The 20,896-nt window shown below is 45.4% G+C and overlaps 1 protein-coding gene across 2 annotated transcripts in view; it reads right to left on the bottom strand.

The window, feature by feature from the left end:
- Positions 1-813: 813 nt before the first annotated feature.
- Positions 814-20,896, bottom strand: part of EXOC6B (exocyst complex component 6B) — a 79,862-nt gene continuing 59,779 nt past the window's right edge. Inside the window, exons 22-23 of one of the 2 annotated variants that reach the window (XM_053458092.1) lie at positions 2,531-2,643; positions 814-1,232 (exon numbers count right to left, since the gene is read on the bottom strand). In XM_053458092.1, coding sequence (XP_053314067.1) covers positions 1,106-1,232; positions 2,531-2,643 — 240 coding nt within the window. In that variant the 3' untranslated portion in view covers positions 814-1,105. The remainder of the gene's footprint in view (positions 1,233-2,530; positions 2,644-20,896) is intronic. The other variant, XM_053458093.1, reaches the window with a different exon arrangement.

Raw genomic sequence — 20,896 nt, 5'->3', positions numbered from 1 at the left:
GGAGTCGGGACGTGGAATAGATGAGGACAGGCAATACCTCCAGGTCAGGAGAGATGACTTGGCACATACATGTGTTTATATGTTTGGTGAGGGCGACTGCGTGTTAATTGGCACTGAAATTAAACATGCTAAGAGGGGTAAAGGGACTGAATAAACTCAAACCGTCTGCCTGGACGCGTGGCAAGGCTGGATACGGGGGTATTTGCCAGTTATATGCGGGCACAAGCGACCTGGTGATACAGCTGAGAGGCAATTGGCTCCATTTGCATATCGAGAGGCGAGCAGGATGGTGCAGAAACGCGGTGAAGCCACGGCAGTCTCTTCTCATGAGAATAATCGTTAGGAAGGAGTTATTTAGAAGACTTCCATTTGGTGGCCGTCCATGAAACCAGCAAACATTGGGTTTTTGGACCGCGGACGCCCTTTGATGAAGCCGGTAACCGGCTGGCCTCCCGGTGGCGCGGAGGAAGTCAAACCCAAGCCGGGACTGATTATATAACGGCCCCCCCGATGCCGCTTCAGCCGCGCATACTCCGCAGAAACAAACCAGGATCAGAATACAATAACGCGGCGTCTCAACTCATTTTCTTTTTAGTTCTGAGGCTGCTAAAAACTTTCCCTTTGGGAATCAAAAAAACAAAAAAACCACGGAATTATTTCCCGCAAAAAGTTCAGTGTTATTTCTTTTTTAAATCAGTGTAAAAAAAAACCAAAAAAAAACGATCTCGATTCTCTACAATCTACCCGTGGAATCCGACACCGGAGCCGGTTCTGGATTCCTAGTATGTGAGTAATTGTAATAAAAATAAAAAAACAAAACAAAAAAAAACACCTTTTCCGAAGCTTCCTAATATTGTAAATTTTGCCAAAAGAAATGGCTGCATCAGCGCAATCCAACCCAAAACCTGGCGAGGAAAAGCCGGAGAGAAAAAGTCTCCCCCCCTTAGAAAGAAGAAATCCCCCCGGGCTACTGAAACCCCTTAGAAACGGTAACGCCTGCTACGCTGCGGAAGGTAAAGGTAATCCGCCGCCCAGGAGAGGAATAATATGGCGCCAGGGGGCGAGCGCCGATCCATTCAGCGTATGACGGCCTCCGAGTCGCCGCTCATGAATGGTGAGTGTTGATGAGGCTTCGGAGCTGCTTGGCCACGGTCTCGATCAGCTTCTGCTTGTCCCTCTCGTTCTTCCGGAACTGGGCAAAAACATTGTTCTTGCGGCTGGGGTCTTTCATCCTGAAGGTAAAAGACAGCGGAAAAGGGTGTTAAAAAACCTTAAAAACGGTCAAATTCCACAGAAGAACTTTCAACGAGGCAACGATAAAAAAAAACGGGACAATCGAGCTGTTACCTAGAACACCGGGGGGGACATTACGCGGGGTTAATATCGATTCAACATCCATGCACTGACCCCTGACAGATCATGCCAAATTCCTATATGTTTAGGAGGCTCTCCTGCCCCTCTCCGGGGTAGAACCAAACCCAGAACAATCGCATCTCGCTGGCAAAGAATCCAGAGATTAGTAAGAACATTCCAAAAAAAACCACAGATGGTCCATGAAGACCTCCAGCTACGTGACCGGCACACGCAGGAACACGAGAGCATCCGGAAGACGCGGCCACCAAACTCCAACGTGTTACGGTAACTACACGGAAGAAAAGGGGGCGCGCATGATTAAAGCATGAGGCTGGGGGCCACGCGTCTGATGCACAAGCCTCGCGCCGTCTGACTGCAACTCTCATCATCCAGCAAACAAGTGGAGCTTAAAGTATTTCCAACGTCACAGAGCGACACAGAGCGACGCGGGGTTTAGTAGGAACTCGAGATGGGGCGACATTAGCGTCGTTAATTCACACCATAGAGAACGCAACTGTACTTACATTCGATGTATCCTGAAAATAAAGGTAAATGAAATGAGTGGGGGGTAAAAAGTGCGACGAAGACGGAAGTTATGGACGGAGAGCCCGGATTTATTAGAAATAAAGTCATCCCCACGGAACGCCATAACATACAGTTTATTTGCCAAGAGCCCCCCCCCCCACTACCGGTAACACCCCTGTGGTCACATATAATGGTAGAAGGAAACATGGGTCGCGGGACATGTGACTTTGAAGCCCTTCACAGTTCAGGTAAATCTCACTTGGGTAACAAGGATGATGAAGTCGGGCATTTGAACGTTTGTCAAAACAACTCCATCACGCAATGTTTTATCGATGACACTATTATAAGCCAGCTGGTTTACGGTCAGATGATCGGCGGCCATGAATCTGGGGACACCCAATCTTATCCAAAGGAAGGAGGACGCGAGAACTGGAAACCAACAGAGCCCCGGCGGTGTCCACTCAGAACATAGAGATACAGTACAGCCGCCGGGTACAGAGAAGACACCCCGGCCTATTACACATCATCTATAAATATCAGGACGGATATTTTGGGCTTGCGAGTAGCCCATGGGAAGACCCTCGGTCGGTAGACGGCGTGGAAATGCGGGTATGGCGGGTGAACATTAAACGCGGCACGACGTCCGACTTACTTCTCGAGTAAGGTGAGCGCGGTGGTGGGGTTAACTCTCAGGTACTTGCACGTGGGCTGCCCGTAGTCGGCCAGGTAAGTGGACCAATCCCATTTAATGAAGAGATCTAAAAGCTGGAGAAAGAAAAAAAACATAAAAGGAATCGTTAGAAAGACCAACAACACAACAACACAACAATACATCACACACGTTCTATGGTTCCTCTACGGACAGAGCCCGGTGTAACTCAATGCCGAGGCGGACCAATGGGAACGTACGCCTTGTTCTAGAGAGATTTCGCTCCAGGTTCCAGAGCAGACTCTGTATTAGACACAGCTCGGAACCGGGCAATAATGGTGGCTCCGGCACCTCAGAGCATCCCAAGTTCATAACACCAAAACAGATTTATTTTCCATTAATTAGGGAGGCTTCCTCTTTAAATGACGAGGATTTCGTTATCCCGAATCCGTGACGCGGACGGCTGGTATTCTACGACACCGCGGGCGGCTCCCATCGAAAGAATCCACATCACTTCATATTTATGTTTTCAGACAACAAACCACACTTGGATTTACGAGCGCGCACGTTCGAGAGGATGATTTGTGGGCAGGGGACGTGAGTAACGCTTCGCACGGAACGCAGTCATCATCATCATCACACCCAGGTTAATTGGCGCTCGTTACATCGTCTCGGGTTCCCGACACCTCTACGAGTTCAACTTCGTTGGCCTTCGCTTAGCTTTGGGCGATTTTCAGAGCTAAATAGCAACGCTGAGACTCGCGCCTGCAGCCAGGGGCCAAAAACTACGGCTAACCCAGTGCGTGATCACCCAACAACAAGAGGACAAAGAAGCTTACACTCTAATACAAGTCAGCAATGGGATAAAGGAACACAAAGATACAGAAACTCACAACACGGAGAGTCAATGTTTAATGGTGATCTCCAAGGGGGAGGTTTAATAAGGGGGGGGTAATTATCAAGAGATGCCCCCCTTAACCTACCCCCCCAGCTCACTATTTACTGCCTGAAAGAGAGTTTTACATAAACGAGAAGGGATTTATATGGCATCGACCCGCAGAGAGCATCAGACCCGGAACCCGACCCGCAGAGAGCATCAGACCCGGAACCCGACCCACAGAGAGCGCCAGACCCGGAACCCGACCCGCAGAGAGCGTCAGACCCGGAACCCGACCCGCAGAGAGCGTCAGACCCGGAAACCGACCCGCAGAGAGCGTCAGACCCGGAACCCGACCCGCAGAAAGCGCCAGACCCGGAACCCGACCCGCAGAGAGCGCCAGACCCGGAACCCGACCCGCAGAGAGCGCCAGACCCGGAACCCGACCCGCAGAGAGCGTCAGACCCGGAACCCGACCCGCAGAGAGCGCCAGACCCGGAACCCGACCCGCAGAGAGCGCCAGACCCGGAACCCGACCCGCAGAGAGCGCCAGACCCGGAACCCAACCCGCAGAGAGCGTCAGACCCGGAACCCGACCCGCAGAGAGCGTCAGACCCGGAACCCGACCCGCAGAGAGCGTCAGACCTGGAACCCGACCCGCAGAGAGCGCCAGGCCCGGAACCCGACCCGCAGAACACGATCCACATGGAACCTTCATTAAAAGTTTATTATCTAGCTGTGAAGCCCCCACGAAAGGCAAGACCACCTCTCGTCCGAGGATTACTCTTAAACTCTTCACCTTCTCCCAGCTTCAGAATAAGTGAAGAAATGTAAAAGAAGAAGAAGAATGAGCTTCGAGTGCAGGAAGGCATCGGGGAGCCGCGGATTTCGGAGAGTTCAGTCTGCGCCTCCTGGGGGAGATTCCACGGGAAGGAAATATGCAAATACCATTAATTCTCTGCGACAGACGCCCCCCCCCATTCATCAAACGTGACGGGGACACAGCGGCAGCAAAATGTTATTTACCAAAACCCAAGATTAACACAGCAGGGCTGCAGCTTCCCCTGGGTGCGTTGGACGTCAGGTCGACCTCACCTGGAAATGTCAAAAGGCTGAATATATACACACATACACATATATATACACACACATATATACATACACACACACACACACACACATATATAGACACACACATACATATATACACACACACACATACACACACATACATATATACATACATACACACACATATATACATACATACACACACACACACACACACACACACACACAGCCCGTACAACAGAGTAACTTTACTGTCCCCTCAAAATAACCCAACACACAGCCATTAACCCCTCAAATATAACCCAACACACAGCCATTAACCCCTCAAATATAACCCAACACACAGCCATTAACCCCTCAAAATAACCCAACACACAGCCATTAACCCCTCAAAATAACCCAACACACAGCCATTAACCCCTCAAATATAACCCAACACACAGCCATTAACCCCTCAAATATAACCCAACACACAGCCATTAACCCCTCAAATATAACCCAACACACAGCCATTAACCCAACACACAGCCATTAACCTGTCAAATATAACCCAACACACAGCCATTAATGTCTAACACCTTAGTGACAAAAGTGAGTGTACCCCTAAGTGGAAATCTTCAAATTCGGCCCAAATAGCCATTTCCCCTCCCCGGTGTCATGTGACTCGTTAGCGTTACAAGGCCTCAGGTGTGGAAAGTCTCAGGTTGTGAAAGTTCAGCATGGCTCCTCATGGCAAAGAACTCTCTGAGGATCTGAAAAAACGAATTGTTGCTCTACATAAAGATGGCCGAGCAGGGGCGGGCTGGCCCGGGGGGCAATTGCCCCCCAGGCCGCCCGAAATCTAATCTAAACGGCCATGGGTGCTGATGCCGCCGGCCGGCGCTACTTTAATACTTTTTTTTTTTAAATTTAATATGGCAAGCCGGATCGGCTGTTAAATGGAAAAAAAATAGTATTAAAGCAGCGCCGGCCGGCAGCATCAGCACCCAGCGGCCGGATGCGATGGCCGCCAAGTGATGGGAGCAGCGTGAGGGGTGAAAGCTCCGTCCCCTCGCACTCACCTCGGTGGCATCAGCACCCAGCGGCCGTTTAGATCAGTTTTCCAGCAGTCTGATGGCCGCATAGTGATGGGAGCAGCGTGAGGGGTGAAAGGTGAGTGCGAGGGGGCGGAGCCACTTCACTTGACTTGTCCCCCAGGCCTTAGGCTGCCAGCCCTCCCCTGTGACCGAGGCAGTAAGAAGATCGCCAAGACCCCGAAACTGAGCTGCAGCACGGTGGGCAGAACCATCCAGCGGCTTCACAGGAGCGGTCGCACTCAGAGCAGGCCGTGTCGAGTTCTGTGCAGAATTCATCTCCTTGAGACAGGAACAGGAAATTTCACCTCATCCTCAGAGCCAAATGCAACAAAAGGCAGATTTTGCCAAACCTGAAAAAAATTCTAAATGATTTTGATTTCTGATGCAGTCAGAGTCTATCTGCCTGTCTGTAACAATTGTCTCAACAATAACAAAAGTAATTAACGAACGTTTTAACGATCCCCGTATAACAAAGTAACTCTGGGATTAGCGCGCCGGAGCCACCGTGTCATTGAAAGGGATACCTGGGCCGGGGAGCTCACACCTTCGGCCCCCGCCTGTCCGTGACCTCAATGTAGTCTCTAATCACCGAGCTGTCACTCAAACAGGAGTCACGGCATCGGATTAGAGAATAAAATACTTTAAGTGTAACAACTGGAAGCTAAACCTGTTTCTAGAAGTGTTTGAAACACGCCAGCAATGTCCCTGCTCCTTATCACATGCTGCCTCTTCCAGCCTCCTTCATCAGATTAAAAGGTCAGAAAGTCACTTAAAAAAAATATGTATTCTAATTATGTTCACTGTACAGCGCGGCGGAGTATGGCGGCCCTATATAAATCGATAAGTAATAAGGTATTCGAAGCATGCCCGCCACAAGACACCTGACTGGGGTGACCACCCTGTCCCCTGATTGAGATCTCTGCCCCCAGATTCCGTTTTCTCCGTAATCATTCCCCCGAAAGCCGCGGCATTCCTTATAACAACCTCCGACGACACACTACGTTATTAAATTCTACCACGAAAAATACCATTCATTATTATTATTTATTGTTTTATATAGCGCCATCATATTCCGTAGCGCTGTACAATGGGTAGACCGCACGTAACAGAAACAGCGGGTGAGAAGGACTCTGCTCAAATAACATCAAATGTCATTATTGATTTATTGATTATTTACATACAATATATTACTGATAGTATTTTATTTCTTTGTATTGAAATATTAACATAGTTATTATTAGATTTCTATCGGATTATAATTAATATTAATAAGATTTGCGTGTATTAAACTGAAATGATAAACTGCACAGCTGAAACAATAGCTCATGCTAGAGGCTCCTAAAACGATGTATGTTCCAAGAGCAAGTAAAGATAAATCCTAATAAAACTGATTAAAACAATAAAATAATAATAATAATATCGGGTCTGACAGCCCCCCCTTTAAATGATTTATTAAACTTATAACATTGGTGTGTCATCTATTTCATAACATGCTACAGATAATTCAGACCTATGGACTCAACACTGTAAATGGAAAACTGGATCATGGACATTGGACTTCCCTAAAAACAAAAGTACAGAAAACTGTAAAAAAATAAAATTAAAAAAATAAAATTAAAAAAAAATAAGAAATTTAAAATAAAATAAAAAAAGACTAAAAAGAATAAAATGAAATAAAAAATAATAATAATAAAAAAATAAAAAAAATAATATATATATACACACACACACACACTGTTTCTTTCTGAAACAGCAACGTCAGCTGGAGGAATATTTTGGATTCCGATGCTCTCGATTGGGCGCGCACCTGTTACAGATCGCAGGGTGGAGGAAACGTGTAAATGTGGCGCATGTTTTTGACAGTAAATTTACCTATGACTCAGACACGAGAGAGAAAAGCTAGAGCGTGTCTGCATAATCTGGTTCTGCCTTCACCTCTCCGTGAACTTTCAAATTCTGTTTGACAGGATTCACCCGGCGCTGAACCTGCGCGTCTGCCCCGGTGGAACATCCACACGGAGCGCAGATTAAACTTCACAGCGCTCCAAATTGTTAGGGGACTTCCGAAAAAAAAACAAAAATATAATTTACATAGGAGGAAGTCAGAGTGTTTAGAGAGAAGAAACTCCGTTTCCAAGGTAAGATGGAGCCATAGGGAAAAATGTAAAAAAAAAATAAAAAATAAAAAAAAATGTAAAAAAGAAATAAAAATTACAAAAAAATGTATATAAATATATTAAAAGAAAGGAAATTATTTAATAGTGATTTTACAGTTAGCTGCTTGATTTCAGGAGAAATTACTCCAAAACCCAGCCTATTTTCTGTTATAATGAAAAAAAGAAATATAAAAAAATATATGATATTGGTTAAAACAGATGGAAAATGTCTTTAATATTAGTAAAAAAAAAAAAAAAAGGAATATTAAAAAATAATCCCTGAAAAAAAAAATCTTCAAACGCTAGAATGTTGCAGTGGAGCAGGGTTATGTATAAAATATATCTAAAATATATATTCTGTAATTCAAGTTGTTGGGAGATGTGGGGTTTCTTTGGAATCACCCCGAAGCTTAAAAAGGGTGTAAAAAAATATTTAAAAGAAAATATTCCTAAATATAAACTGCAAAATGTATAATTCTGTCCTTTTGTAAATATTAAAAAAAAAAAAAAAAAAAGGACGTTAGCGCACAGTTAATAATTTGGCATTTAACCCTCGCTTGACCTTTGTGACTTAAAGTAGCAGAGAGGTCCAGCCAGACAGGACGATCGCCCGGAGACCTTGAGATTGAAGGCAGCCTCGGACCCCGAAAACAGGGGAGAAACCGCCTTTTTACCGTTAAAGCTTCAAAACAGAAGTGTCAAAAGTGTCATCTGAAACAATGCTCGGGGCAGCTACGCGATCCGTACCCCGGCAGGAATGTGGCCGGGCGCACACCTTGCGAAAAGGCTTACGAGTGATTGATCGGGGGGGGGGCACTAAATAGTCTTCACCTTTCACTTTTTTCTTTTGCGACAAAGTATCAGAGATGTCGGTCAGAGTAATCGCTCCGGGGCAGAAATAAACTGGCTACGTCTCAAAAGTATCAAGAACAAGAAGGACAATGGACGGGAAATTGTAAAAAAAAAATTAATAAAAAAAAATATCTATATATATATATAAAAAACAATACATTTAAAATATAATAAATTACATATATATATATATATATATATATATATATATAATTACGCTCTATACGGTGGTCTCTATCACATTTGGTGGTCTGAAATCCTCTAATTAGTGACAATGGGGAGAAGGGACCCCCCAATGGAGGAGAGATCGGACCCCCGTGCAAGACATAAGGAAATACACATTAAATGACACGTCGGAGCAGTTCTGGCTTCGCTCCCTCTCCGCAGCTATATTGAAGTATACGTTGGGGTTATTATATTATATCCCCCAGACGCTGTGTCGGCGAGCGGGGGCAGTTTCCCAGCACGTGCGCGGAGGGGTCGCTCCGGAGTAGTAAGGAGCTGGAAGGCGTCCCCGCGCCGTCAGGTTAAACTCTGGACGGCCTTTTTGGCAGAATAATAAATCCAAGAAAACGCCGAACGCTCTCATTCGCAAGTCTCGGCCCGAAGTCTGTGGAGCAGAGGCCAGCCGCGCTCCGGGATAAGACACCAAAGGGTTAAAAACAGGGAGATCTCCGACAGATGGAATCTGACAGCCATTTTTCTTTTCAGAGGAGATACGATGTGACCATGACAAGTAAAAAACATAAAAACGAGCCAAAAAAGAGAAAAATCCACAAATTCCACAACAGGATGCAGCCCGGCACCAGCAGGGTTAATAACTTTGCTTCCTGCCACGTAACATGGTTACTATATACTGTATGCTTTCTCAGGGATTTTGGAAGCGTTATCACTACTTCAGGCAAATTCCACGAGGCGGAAGTAGGAAACTAATTAGCCATTCCTCTGTTTTACTGGGAGTGTGGTAGATAAGTGGAACAGCCTCCCAGCAGAAGTGGTAGAGGGTAAAACAGTGAGGGTATTAAAAATGCATGGGATAGACATACGGCTCCTGAATCTAAAACGAGACCAACGACTGATTAAGGTTTGAGTCTTTACAGCAGGAGAAACGGGCGACTAGACGGGGGCCGGATGGGGGCCAGCAGGTTCTGTAATCCATCTCTGCCGCCGGTTAGTCTAAACAGTGCGGAAAACGTCCAATTTTTTTATAACACGCGGACGGGCCGTGGCGCAGAGCTGGGCATGCCGTGAAGCGGACTCGTCCCTCCAGTAAGACGGGGAGAAGCCCCTCGCACGACGGAGCTTTGTGCACCCGGGGGAAAAGGTGGTAGCGGGGAGCAGAGGTAACTTTCTTCCAGGGGTTATGAACTCGTAGAGGAAACAATGATGTCATCGGGACGAGAGATGGGGGAAAAGTGCGAGTGACGACTAATAGATTGGGCGTTAAGAAGCTCGAGTGCTGCGGTTTGTGGAGTGAGGGTCATTAACGAGCTCATTAATCATAATTACAACTAGGAATAGCCCTGTACGCTGCGTAGGTCAAACACAAGGGACTTCTCTTACTTTCCTTCTAGCCGGGGGGGCACCGTTATTATATTTTATATATACAATACGCGCACGCACCCTAACGGCCCCTTATTGGCAGTTAGGCGGATGGATTGACTGCGATACCCAACCGAATGGCTCAGTCTTAATTACAAAGCTTAACACGTTCCTTAACGAGAGTCTATGGAGGAGCGGACTTCATTAGCATCGCCATAAAGCGTCAGCTCAGTGTGGTGTTTGAGCCGGGAAAGTCACCCAAAATATCACATGATTGACAGCAACGGCGGCTCCAGATCTGCAGATAAAGGGAGTTTATTGGGAGAAAATGAGATAAAACCCGGGTTTTGTCACCGACATTATATGACTGACTGTTATATTACTCTATACAGCGCTGGGGTTGGGGTCGCTCAATGAGGGGTTCCCCAACTGGTAACTGCTCTCCTGGGGTCAGTTTAACCTTTAAAACAATGTCGTTGCAGGGGTAATAACCTCACGTCGTATCTCGATATATAATATAATATAATGTGTTCCACGTGAGCTTTAAGTCAATGACTTCATAACCCGTTCCCCGAGCCCCGCGGCCTGTAAATAATGTGGCTCATGCCGCGGCCACGCGTGGGATATTCGTATTCATTCCCTGTAGGAATCTTCTAGGTGGTTTCCGTTGGTGGCTTCCCTCGGGCTTAACAGTAAGAGAAATCAGGACTAGTTATTTGAAACGGGACACTTTCCAGGTAACGCGCACGATCCGGGGCCACCGGAGCCTGAAGACAAGCATCACAAAAACATAAGAGACGCGACAGCGGCCATCATACCGCCCCGAAGCGCCTGCGGAACGTCTCGCCGGAAGCTGCTGCCCTCGGTTATGGGCGCTCTGTACCTGCTGCCCCTCCCCCCATTACAGCCCCTCTTAACGCCCCGTGTAATCTCAGGCAGGGTAACTTCACACCCTTTGTAAAGTGACAGCAGCGACGGCCGGACCAGGACAAGGCGAGCGTGGGTTGGGTGCAGACAGAACCTGAGCGAGGAGCCATAAAACGCTCTGAAACTACAAAGACCTGAGCCGGAGGTTTCATTTCCAGCTGGAATCCGAACGCCGCGGCCCAGCTGTGACCCAGACCCGGGGGTTAGAGGAGGGGATCGGACCGCGGCGGAGCCCATCCCAACATCAACGGGGGAGGGGCGACAACAGGTAACATTAGAAATAGAAACAATAGAAAGCCTGCAAATGGATCTCCGCCACGAGCAAACGTCTTACCTGCGGATGTCCTGGACCTTGCGACATGTGTCACAGTTCATGCGACACGTGTAACAGTTCGTGCGACACGTGTAACAGTTCGTGCGACACGTGTAATATGTCAGTTTGCTTATTGCCTCGATGGGAAATATTCAAGCTTTTCAAAACATGTGATCAAAAAAAAAAAAAAAAAGTACATACCGTATCGAGAAAAACAATGCTATTGTTCTGAACAAAAACTTGCACACCGATTCTAATACACGCGTGATCACGATGCTCCAAAACCCCCCAAACTTCCATACTGAGGAGTCACGGCCCCAGGCGTCTGGAGCAGGTTTCATGGTGAATACGTCGCAATGACAGAGAGCGGAAAGTTTTAATTCTTGGGTTGAGTCTTCGGGCATCTTAGCGCAGGGACTTTAAAGCATGCAACGGGGAAGGGAGTAGGGATATAGTGCCCGGCCAGTATATATGGATCTACACATATAACTCGTATAACATAAATGGGGAAGAGGTTTGGGTATGTAGTAGGGTGTCTGGGTGGCCACCATATATTCTAATCAGGACTCGGGCTCTGGGCTATGACATCATAATCCACTGCCCCCCCCCAGTCCCAACCGACTCGTAAACCAGTGTGCAGGTAGAGAATGTAAAAAACTACACCAACAACAAAAGGATCCCAAGGGCCCAATACCAACTGGACCCAGGGCTGGTGTCCCAAAGAAACACGAGAGAGGCCACTGGGGACAGCGCCCAGCTCAATCAATGACACAGTGAGGCGCTGAATTAAATGAATGATGTCAGAAGAGACAGGTTTCCATTTTACTTGTATGTAAAGAGTAATGTGACCTCGTGGTGGTATGTTTTGTGACACGCCATTGGGCCTCGAGGGGCTCTGTAGCGAGATATCATAACAGGTCGTTCGTCTTCTAGAAGCTGATCGGAGACGCCGTAAAGTTTGTGACTCCTCCATGGAAACCAGACTGCCGTCTTAGGAAAAAGAACCTTGGAGTTTTTCCAACAATGACTATGTACCGGCGATGACATTTCGTGGGCAACGGACGAGTAAACGGCACCAGGCTTCAACTCGGCTTCAGCGCAAAGCCAGATAACTCAACTCTAAGGTCCATCGGGCCATCAAAAAGAGGTCCATCAGGCCATTTGTGGTCCTTGAAGACATTCAAAGGTAGTCTCCAGAATAATGTGAACGCGGAGGCGAGAAGGGTCTGTGTTTTTTTGGTGGGGCCAACACATTTATGAAGATGGCCCTCAGTGTAGGTCAACTCAACTTATGGCGTTCCATGCCTACACCGTGCCTCCACTTTAGACCTGATCTCGAGTTCCATCGGGTAATTCTGGCTTCCCGTCGTGTTATATTATGGACATGCTCTCTGAAGAACACTGCCCGTCGGGTTCTTATCGGACTGAACGTTGTATCTTGTTATTTTTAATCAGACGTAACATTTAATTTCCGAGCAACCCAGCGTCCGCTCGCGTCCTTTCGCCTGCACTCGGTGGAGTGATCATTGTATATAGAAGTCCATTAAGTCCTGGGATTCCACCTTAAGAAACAAAGTGTCGACCACAGAAAGGCAGCGACAGGAGCTTTCTGTCGGCACGCAAGTAACGGAACGATTACATAACAGGACCGAGCTGTTTATTTAATCTTCTGCGTTTTATTCGCAGAGAGGGCGATCCATCTGTGAGCTTAAAACGCCGCGTTACAACGAAACTAAACACAAAAGCAAACACGGGGGCCGCTCGGTCTCCTGGCCTCGGCGGCGCGTTGTGTCTCGCTGTCAGCGCTTCGGGAACTCTAAAAGAATCTTCCTGTGTTTATTATTTTTGGAGCCGTCTCTATATCGTCGAGTAATCGGGTGATTCACTCCCCCGGCTGCGGCTTATTTATTAAAGCCGCCGCGGGCCGGCCGGTAAGCGAGTCTTGCCCCCCCCCCGTGTCGGCTCAGTGATTGGCGGGAAACCCGCCGACGAATCGCTGGCAGCATCGCGTCAGACTCCCACCAATCATTCCATTTATTTATTCACCCTACCTTTCCGCGCTTAAAATTTAAAGCTGCTGTTCCATCTACTCTGCTGGATTTAAACCATCACTCCCAATACCGAAACATGTAAAAAGGGAGATGTACTATTTATCACGTCTCAGGCGGTCCGCTGTGTAATTTAGGCTAAGGCACCCCAAAGCAGGTGCTATAACCTGCCGGTTACTGCCCAAACCCGGCACGCGGGAATCTCTGCCATCAACAGAATCCTAAAACCATTGTCTATCCCGCCCTGGAACCTGCCCTGATTAATACCCTGTGACGATACCATAGTCTAACCATACATTATATATCACCGCATTCCTCTACATATACCATAGTCTAACCATACATTATATATCACCCCATTCCTCTACATATACCATAGTCTAACCATACATTATATATCACTGCATTCCTCTACATATACCATAGTCTAACCATACATTATATATCACTGCATTCCTCTACATATACCATAGTCTAACCATACATTATATATCACCGCATTCCTCTACATATACCATAGTCTAACCATACATTATATATCACCGCATTACTCTACATATACCATAGTCTAACCATACATTATATATCACCGCATTCCTCTACATATACCATAGTCTAACCATACATTATATATCACCGCATTCCTCTACATATACCATAGTCTAACCATACATTATATATCACCGCATTCCTCTACATATACCATAGTCTAACCATACATTATATATCACCCCATTCCTCTACATATACCATAGTCTAACCATACATTATATATCACCGCATTCCTCTACATATACCATAGTCTAACCATACATTATATATCACCCCATTCCTCTACATATACCATAGTCTAACCATACATTATATATATCACCGCATTCCTCTACATATACCATAGTCTAACCATACATTATATATCACCGCATTCCTCTACATATACCATAGTCTAACCATACATTATATATCACCGCATTCCTCTACATATACCATAGTCTAACCATACATTATATATCACCGCATTCCTCTACATATACCATAGTCTAACCATACATTATATATCACCGCATTCCTCTACATATACCATAGTCTAATACATTATATATCACTGCATTCCTCTACATATACCATAGTCTAACGATACATTATATATCACCGCATTCCTCTACATATACCATAGTCTAATACATTATATATCACCGCATTCCTCTACATATACCATAGTCTAACCATACATTATATATCACCCCATTCCTCTACATATACCATAGTCTAACCATACATTATATATCACCGCATTCCTCTACATATACCATAGTCTAACCATACATTATATATCACCGCATTCCTCTACATATACCATAGTCTAATACATTATATATCACTGCATTCCTCTACATATACCATAGTCTAACGATACATTATATATCACCGCATTCCTCTACATATACCATAGTCTAATACATTATATATCACCGCATTCCTCTACATATACCATAGTCTAACCATACATTATATATCACCGCATTCCTCTACATATACCATAGTCTAACCATACATTATATATCACCGCATTCCTCTACATATACCATAGTCTAACGATAGATTATATATCACCGCATTCCTCTACATATACCATAGTCTAATACATTATATATCACTGCATTCCTCTACATATACCATAGTCTAATACATTATATATCACTGCATTCCTCTACATATACCATAGTCTAACCATACATTATATATCACCGCATTCCTCTACATATACCATAGTCTAACCATACATTATATATCACCGCATTCCTCTACATATACCATAGTCTAATACATTATATATCACTGCATTCCTCTACATATACCATAGTCTAACCATACATTATATATCACCGCATTCCTCTACATATACCATAGTCTAACGATACATTATATATCACCGCATTCCTCTACATATACCATAGTCTAACCATACATTATATATCACTGCATTCCTCTACATATACCATAGTCTAACGATAGATTATATATCACCGCATTCCTCTACATATACCATAGTCTAATACATTATATATCACTGCATTCCTCTACATATACCATAGTCTGACGATACATTATATATCACCGCATTCCTCTACATATACCATAGTCTAACCATACATTATATATCACCGCATTCCTCTACATATACCATAGTCTAATACATTATATATCACTGCATTCCTCTACATATACCATAGTCTAACCATACATTATATATCACCGCATTCCTCTACATATACCATAGTCTAATACATTATATATCACTGCATTCCTCTACATATACCATAGTCTAACCATACATTATATATCACCGCATTCCTCTACATATACCATAGTCTAACGATACATTATATATCACCGCATTCCTCTACATATACCATAGTCTAACGATAGATTATATATCACCGCATTCCTCTACATATACCATAGTCTAACGATACATTATATATTACCGCATTCCTCTACATATACCATAGTCTAATACATTATATATCACCGCATTCCTCTACATATACCATAGTCTAACGATACATTATATATCACCGCATTCCTCTACATATACCATAGTCTAACCATACATTATATATCACCCCATTCCTCTACATATACCACAGTCTAACCATACATTATATATCACTGCATTCCTCTACATATACCATAGTCTAACCATACATTATATATATCACCGCATTCCTCTACATATACCATAGTCTAACCATACATTATATATCACCGCATTCCTCTACATATACCATAGTCTAACCATACATTATATATCACCCCATTCCTCTACATATACCATAGTCTAACCATACATTATATATCACCCCATTCCTCTACATATACCATAGTCTAACCATACATTATATATCACCGCATTCCTCTACATATACCATAGTCTAACGATACATTATATATCACCGCATTCCTCTACATATACCATAGTCTAACCATACATTATATATCACCCCATTCCTCTACATATACCATAGTCTAACCATACATTATATATCACCGCATTCCTCTACATATACCATAGTCTAACGATACATTATATATCACCGCATTCCTCTACATATACCATAGTCTAACCATACATTATATATCACCACATTCCTCTACATATACCATAGTCTAACCATACATTATATATTACCGCATTCCTCTACATATACCATAGTCTAACGATACATTATATATCACCGCATTCCTCTACATATACCATAGTCTAACCATACATTATATATCACCCCATTCCTCTACATATACCATAGTCTAACCATACATTATATATTACCGCATTCCTCTACATATACCATAGTCTAACGATACATTATATATCACCGCATTCCTCTACATATACTATAGTCTAACCATACATTATATATCACTGCATTCCTCTACATATACCATAGTCTAACCATACATTATATATCACCCCATTCCTCTACATATACCATAGTCTAACCATACATTATATATCACCACATTCCTCTACATATACCATAGTCTAACCATACATTATATATTACCGCATTCCTCTACATATACCATAGTCTAACCATACATTATATATCACCGCATTCCTCTACATATACCATAGTCTAACGATACATTATATATCACCCCATTCCTCTACATATACCATAGTCTAATACATTATATATCACCGCATTCGTCTACATATACCATAGTCTAACCATACATTATATATCACCGCATTCCTCTACATATACCATAGTCTAACCATACATTATATATCACCGCATTCCTCTACATATACCATAGTCTAACCATACATTATATATCACCCCATTCCTCTACATATACCATAGTCTAACGATACATTATATATCACCGCATTCCTCTACATATACCATAGTCTAACCATACATTATATATCACTGCATTCCTCTACATATACCATAGTCTAACCATACATTATATATCACCGCATTACTCTACATATACCATAGTCTAACCATACATTATATATCACCGCATTCCTCTACATATACCATAGTCTAACCATACATTATATATCACCGCATTCCTCTACATATACCATAGTCTAACCATACATTATATATCACCGCATTCGTCTACATATACCATAGTCTAACCATACATTATATATCACCGCATTCCTCTACATATACCATAGTCTAATACATTATATATTATCTGTAAAGCCGGATGGGGGGGGCTGTAGATATGATTAAACGCAGCGTACGGGGTGCTGTTTGAAACGTGCCGTATACACTACGTCTCATCATCCTCTCTGTTTGCCGTGACCCCGGCCGAGTTGTAAGCCCGGCTAATTTTAGGCTCTCGCCGAGCTCCTGTTTAGTCTGGCACCGGGGAGCCGGCTGACAGGTGGATTCCAGCGAGCAGTAAATCTCTCTCCGACAAGTCCCAGCGCCAACAATATGACATTTTTATGGACTTGTAAAACAAGTGTAATTAACCAGGGGTTGAACTCCGGGTGAGCGGAGGAAGCTGCACGCATAAAGCTCTGCAGGACGAGGACCTACAAGGGTAAGAACCTTCCAAGGCTCTTCGTGACGCCATCCCCGGCACCTGTATAAGAAAATCATTACCCGGGGCCGGGTGACTTTGGCGCCGGTGCCAATTTCCTGGACAGATAATGGCAGACGATCCCTGACGCACAGTTTAATAGTAACTTGTTACGATCGGGCGCTCCGAAGCGCATGAAGGATAAGAGCTCCTACTATTCTACATCAGGTTCCGTAACAAGGAGCACCAAACGGTATCACTCGCTCGCTCCACGTCCCACCGATCGCACTCCACGTCCCACCGATCGCACTCCACGTCCCACCGATCGCACTCCACGGACGGACATGGCTTGACCCCCCCTATAAACACGCGGGGGGATCCCGAAAACCTCCTCGCTCGATCTATAGCCTGAGAATGATTTTGAACGCAGGTTACGGGAGACAAGGGGTCTGCCAAGGAAGTCAGGGACGAGACCGCAGTATGACGCTTGTTATCTGGTGACCGCCGTGACCTTTGTATGATGATCGGCTCACAAACAGGACTTTGGACTGCGTATCGCATACAAGAACTGCATGAACCGCACGCCTAGCGTCTCCTACAGACCCTGCGAAGGCAGCATCGAGGGTCTCCGACCGCTATCACCCAGGAATTTACCCATTCACTGTACTCTAACGTTAAAAAACTCACCTGGGCAGGGAAGCTTACAATCTATCTTCCTAATATCCTCTAACCAACATTCTGAATATACCGTCCGTGCGCACTACCTTCCAGATCTCTGACCACCGACTTCTCCACATCAACCCCCTCCTGCACCTCTTAATAGATTGTAAGCTCACAAGAACACAGCCCCCCTTCACCGAGAGAGAGAGATATCCTGCACGTTGCCGACAGTGCCTGCGTTCCGGGCTATCTTCCCGGTATTGCGGTCTCTGCCCGGAACGCTCTCACATATCGTCTGGATGTCATTTGTTTTCTGTTCTCCACCAGGAAGATTTACGGCCCCTGAGCTCCCAGCGAGTCTCCGGCCCCCCATACATCACGCGCTGTTCGGTGACGCGGGATTAGCGCTGGAACAGAAACGATCGCCTGACATGATGGACGGCCGTCCGCGATATACAGCCGCGCACTTCATAAAGTAACATCAGGGTCCGCCGTGCCCCACAATGCACCGGGAAACCGTTATTATTATTTAAAGCAGAGCCGTCATGTCATTTATCGTTATGACACAAGAGAACCGCCTGTGGACTGCGTTCACGTTTATTCGTCCCAGAAGAGCGCGCGTTATAACGAGATTCTGATGGATAAACCGCTGAGAGTGCTGGGATCATCCGAGACAGGTGCAGCTGGCGCTGCTAAATATATAAATATATATTTTGGGGGGGAAAATTGCCTTTTTCTCCAACCTTAATCATTTGGCCTCGTCTTAGATTCAGGAGCCGTATGTCTATCCCATGCACTGTATTACCCTCTACCACTTCTGCTGGGAGGCAGTTTTGTTTACTAGTAGATATTCACCTCCTACCTGGTACCTGCTGCCAAAACACGGTTTAATGTTTAAAAATGAACTCGCAGATCACAGATTCTGCGAACGGGACCGCGGCCGGGGCTTGGACCGCTCCATGACCCCCGGGGCGTCTGAAGGTGTCCGGTGGGGAGACTCACCAAGGGCTGCAGAGAGACCTCAGCAATACACTCTTCGGGGAGGTCCCAAAACACAAGGTCAGGAACAAACAGGGGGTCCCGTTGGATCCCCGCTGCATGATGACAAACATTTCTCCTGCGAAGGAAAAAGTTGGGGGGGGGGATTCTGCAAGAGGGACCTCTCAGCCATTATATGCATTAACGTGCGTTAAGCACCAGAGCGGAACGTGACACAATGCGGGGAAGCACGAAGGCCGCGAAGACTTTCCTGAACTCCGGGTGCAATAAACGTACACGGATAAAAAAATAAAAAATAAAAATAAAGCCCGACAAGGAAGAGCGCAGAACCGAAACGGGCGCACAATCCGCCTGCCGCGCACAGGAGAAACCTTGTACCGACAAACAAAAACATCCCGTATCATCTGACGGGCATCTCAAAACACCTGCTTTTCAAAGCGCCTTTAAAAGCACAGTCGGGGAAAGTTAGCGGCAGGTCAAACTCTCCGCTTTTGGCCGGAGTCCAAGGTTACGGGGAGGTCAGAACAATTTGCTTCCTTTTTGTTTTTTGTTTTTCCACCCCGACTTGTGTACACACACTGATAGGGTTTATAACCTGACCGCAGCAGCAGCGCTGGTGTTATCAGCACTCGGTTCGCGGGGTCAGATGCAGGGCAGGACGCGGCCGGGGCCCCAGCGCGCTCTTATCGCGGGGCTGGAGAAAGTGATCCCACCTGGGCTGTCCCTGGCCGTTAAGTTGGGGAAGGTCGGCCAGGCTGCCAAGAGGCCACCGAGAGTTCGCCTTATCGCGTCCTCCTTATCTGCAGGATTAAGTTCAACAACTTTCTCCAAGTTTCCTGTTCTGTTTCTCTGCCTGCGCGGCTGACTTGGAAGGACAAGCCTTATTCCTCCCCGACGGGCGGCTCTTTTTGTTGTTTTTTTTAATTGAAGTTTATAACCTTCTGGATCGTGGCCCGTCCTAAACGACTGCGAGAGCGTCACGTAACCCACACGCAATAAGCCTCGCCGCGAATAGATATCATTCTGCGGACCCCCAGGCCATAACTTCTACTCTATTCTATGTCAGAGATTACAAAAAAATGAAGTGGTAGACGAGTGGAACAGCCTCCCGGCAGAGAACTTTTTTTGGAGTTCCTGCACCGGCCACAAAAATGAATAGAATTCATTTTCCTTTTGTGAGAAGTATTTGCCCGGGCTAAACATTACACGCGCTTGTGTGGAAAGAATAAAGCAGAGTTTATTGCTCTCCGCGCCAGCGTTAAACAGCGCTCTAATCCGCGGCAAGACACTCACT

This window comes from Spea bombifrons, chromosome 1 (genome assembly GCF_027358695.1).
Source record: "Spea bombifrons isolate aSpeBom1 chromosome 1, aSpeBom1.2.pri, whole genome shotgun sequence".
NCBI classification, from domain to species: Eukaryota; Metazoa; Chordata; class Amphibia; order Anura; family Pelobatidae; genus Spea; species Spea bombifrons.
The sequence above is the reverse complement of the archived record's forward strand: the minus strand, read 5'-3'. Positions and strand labels throughout refer to the sequence as shown.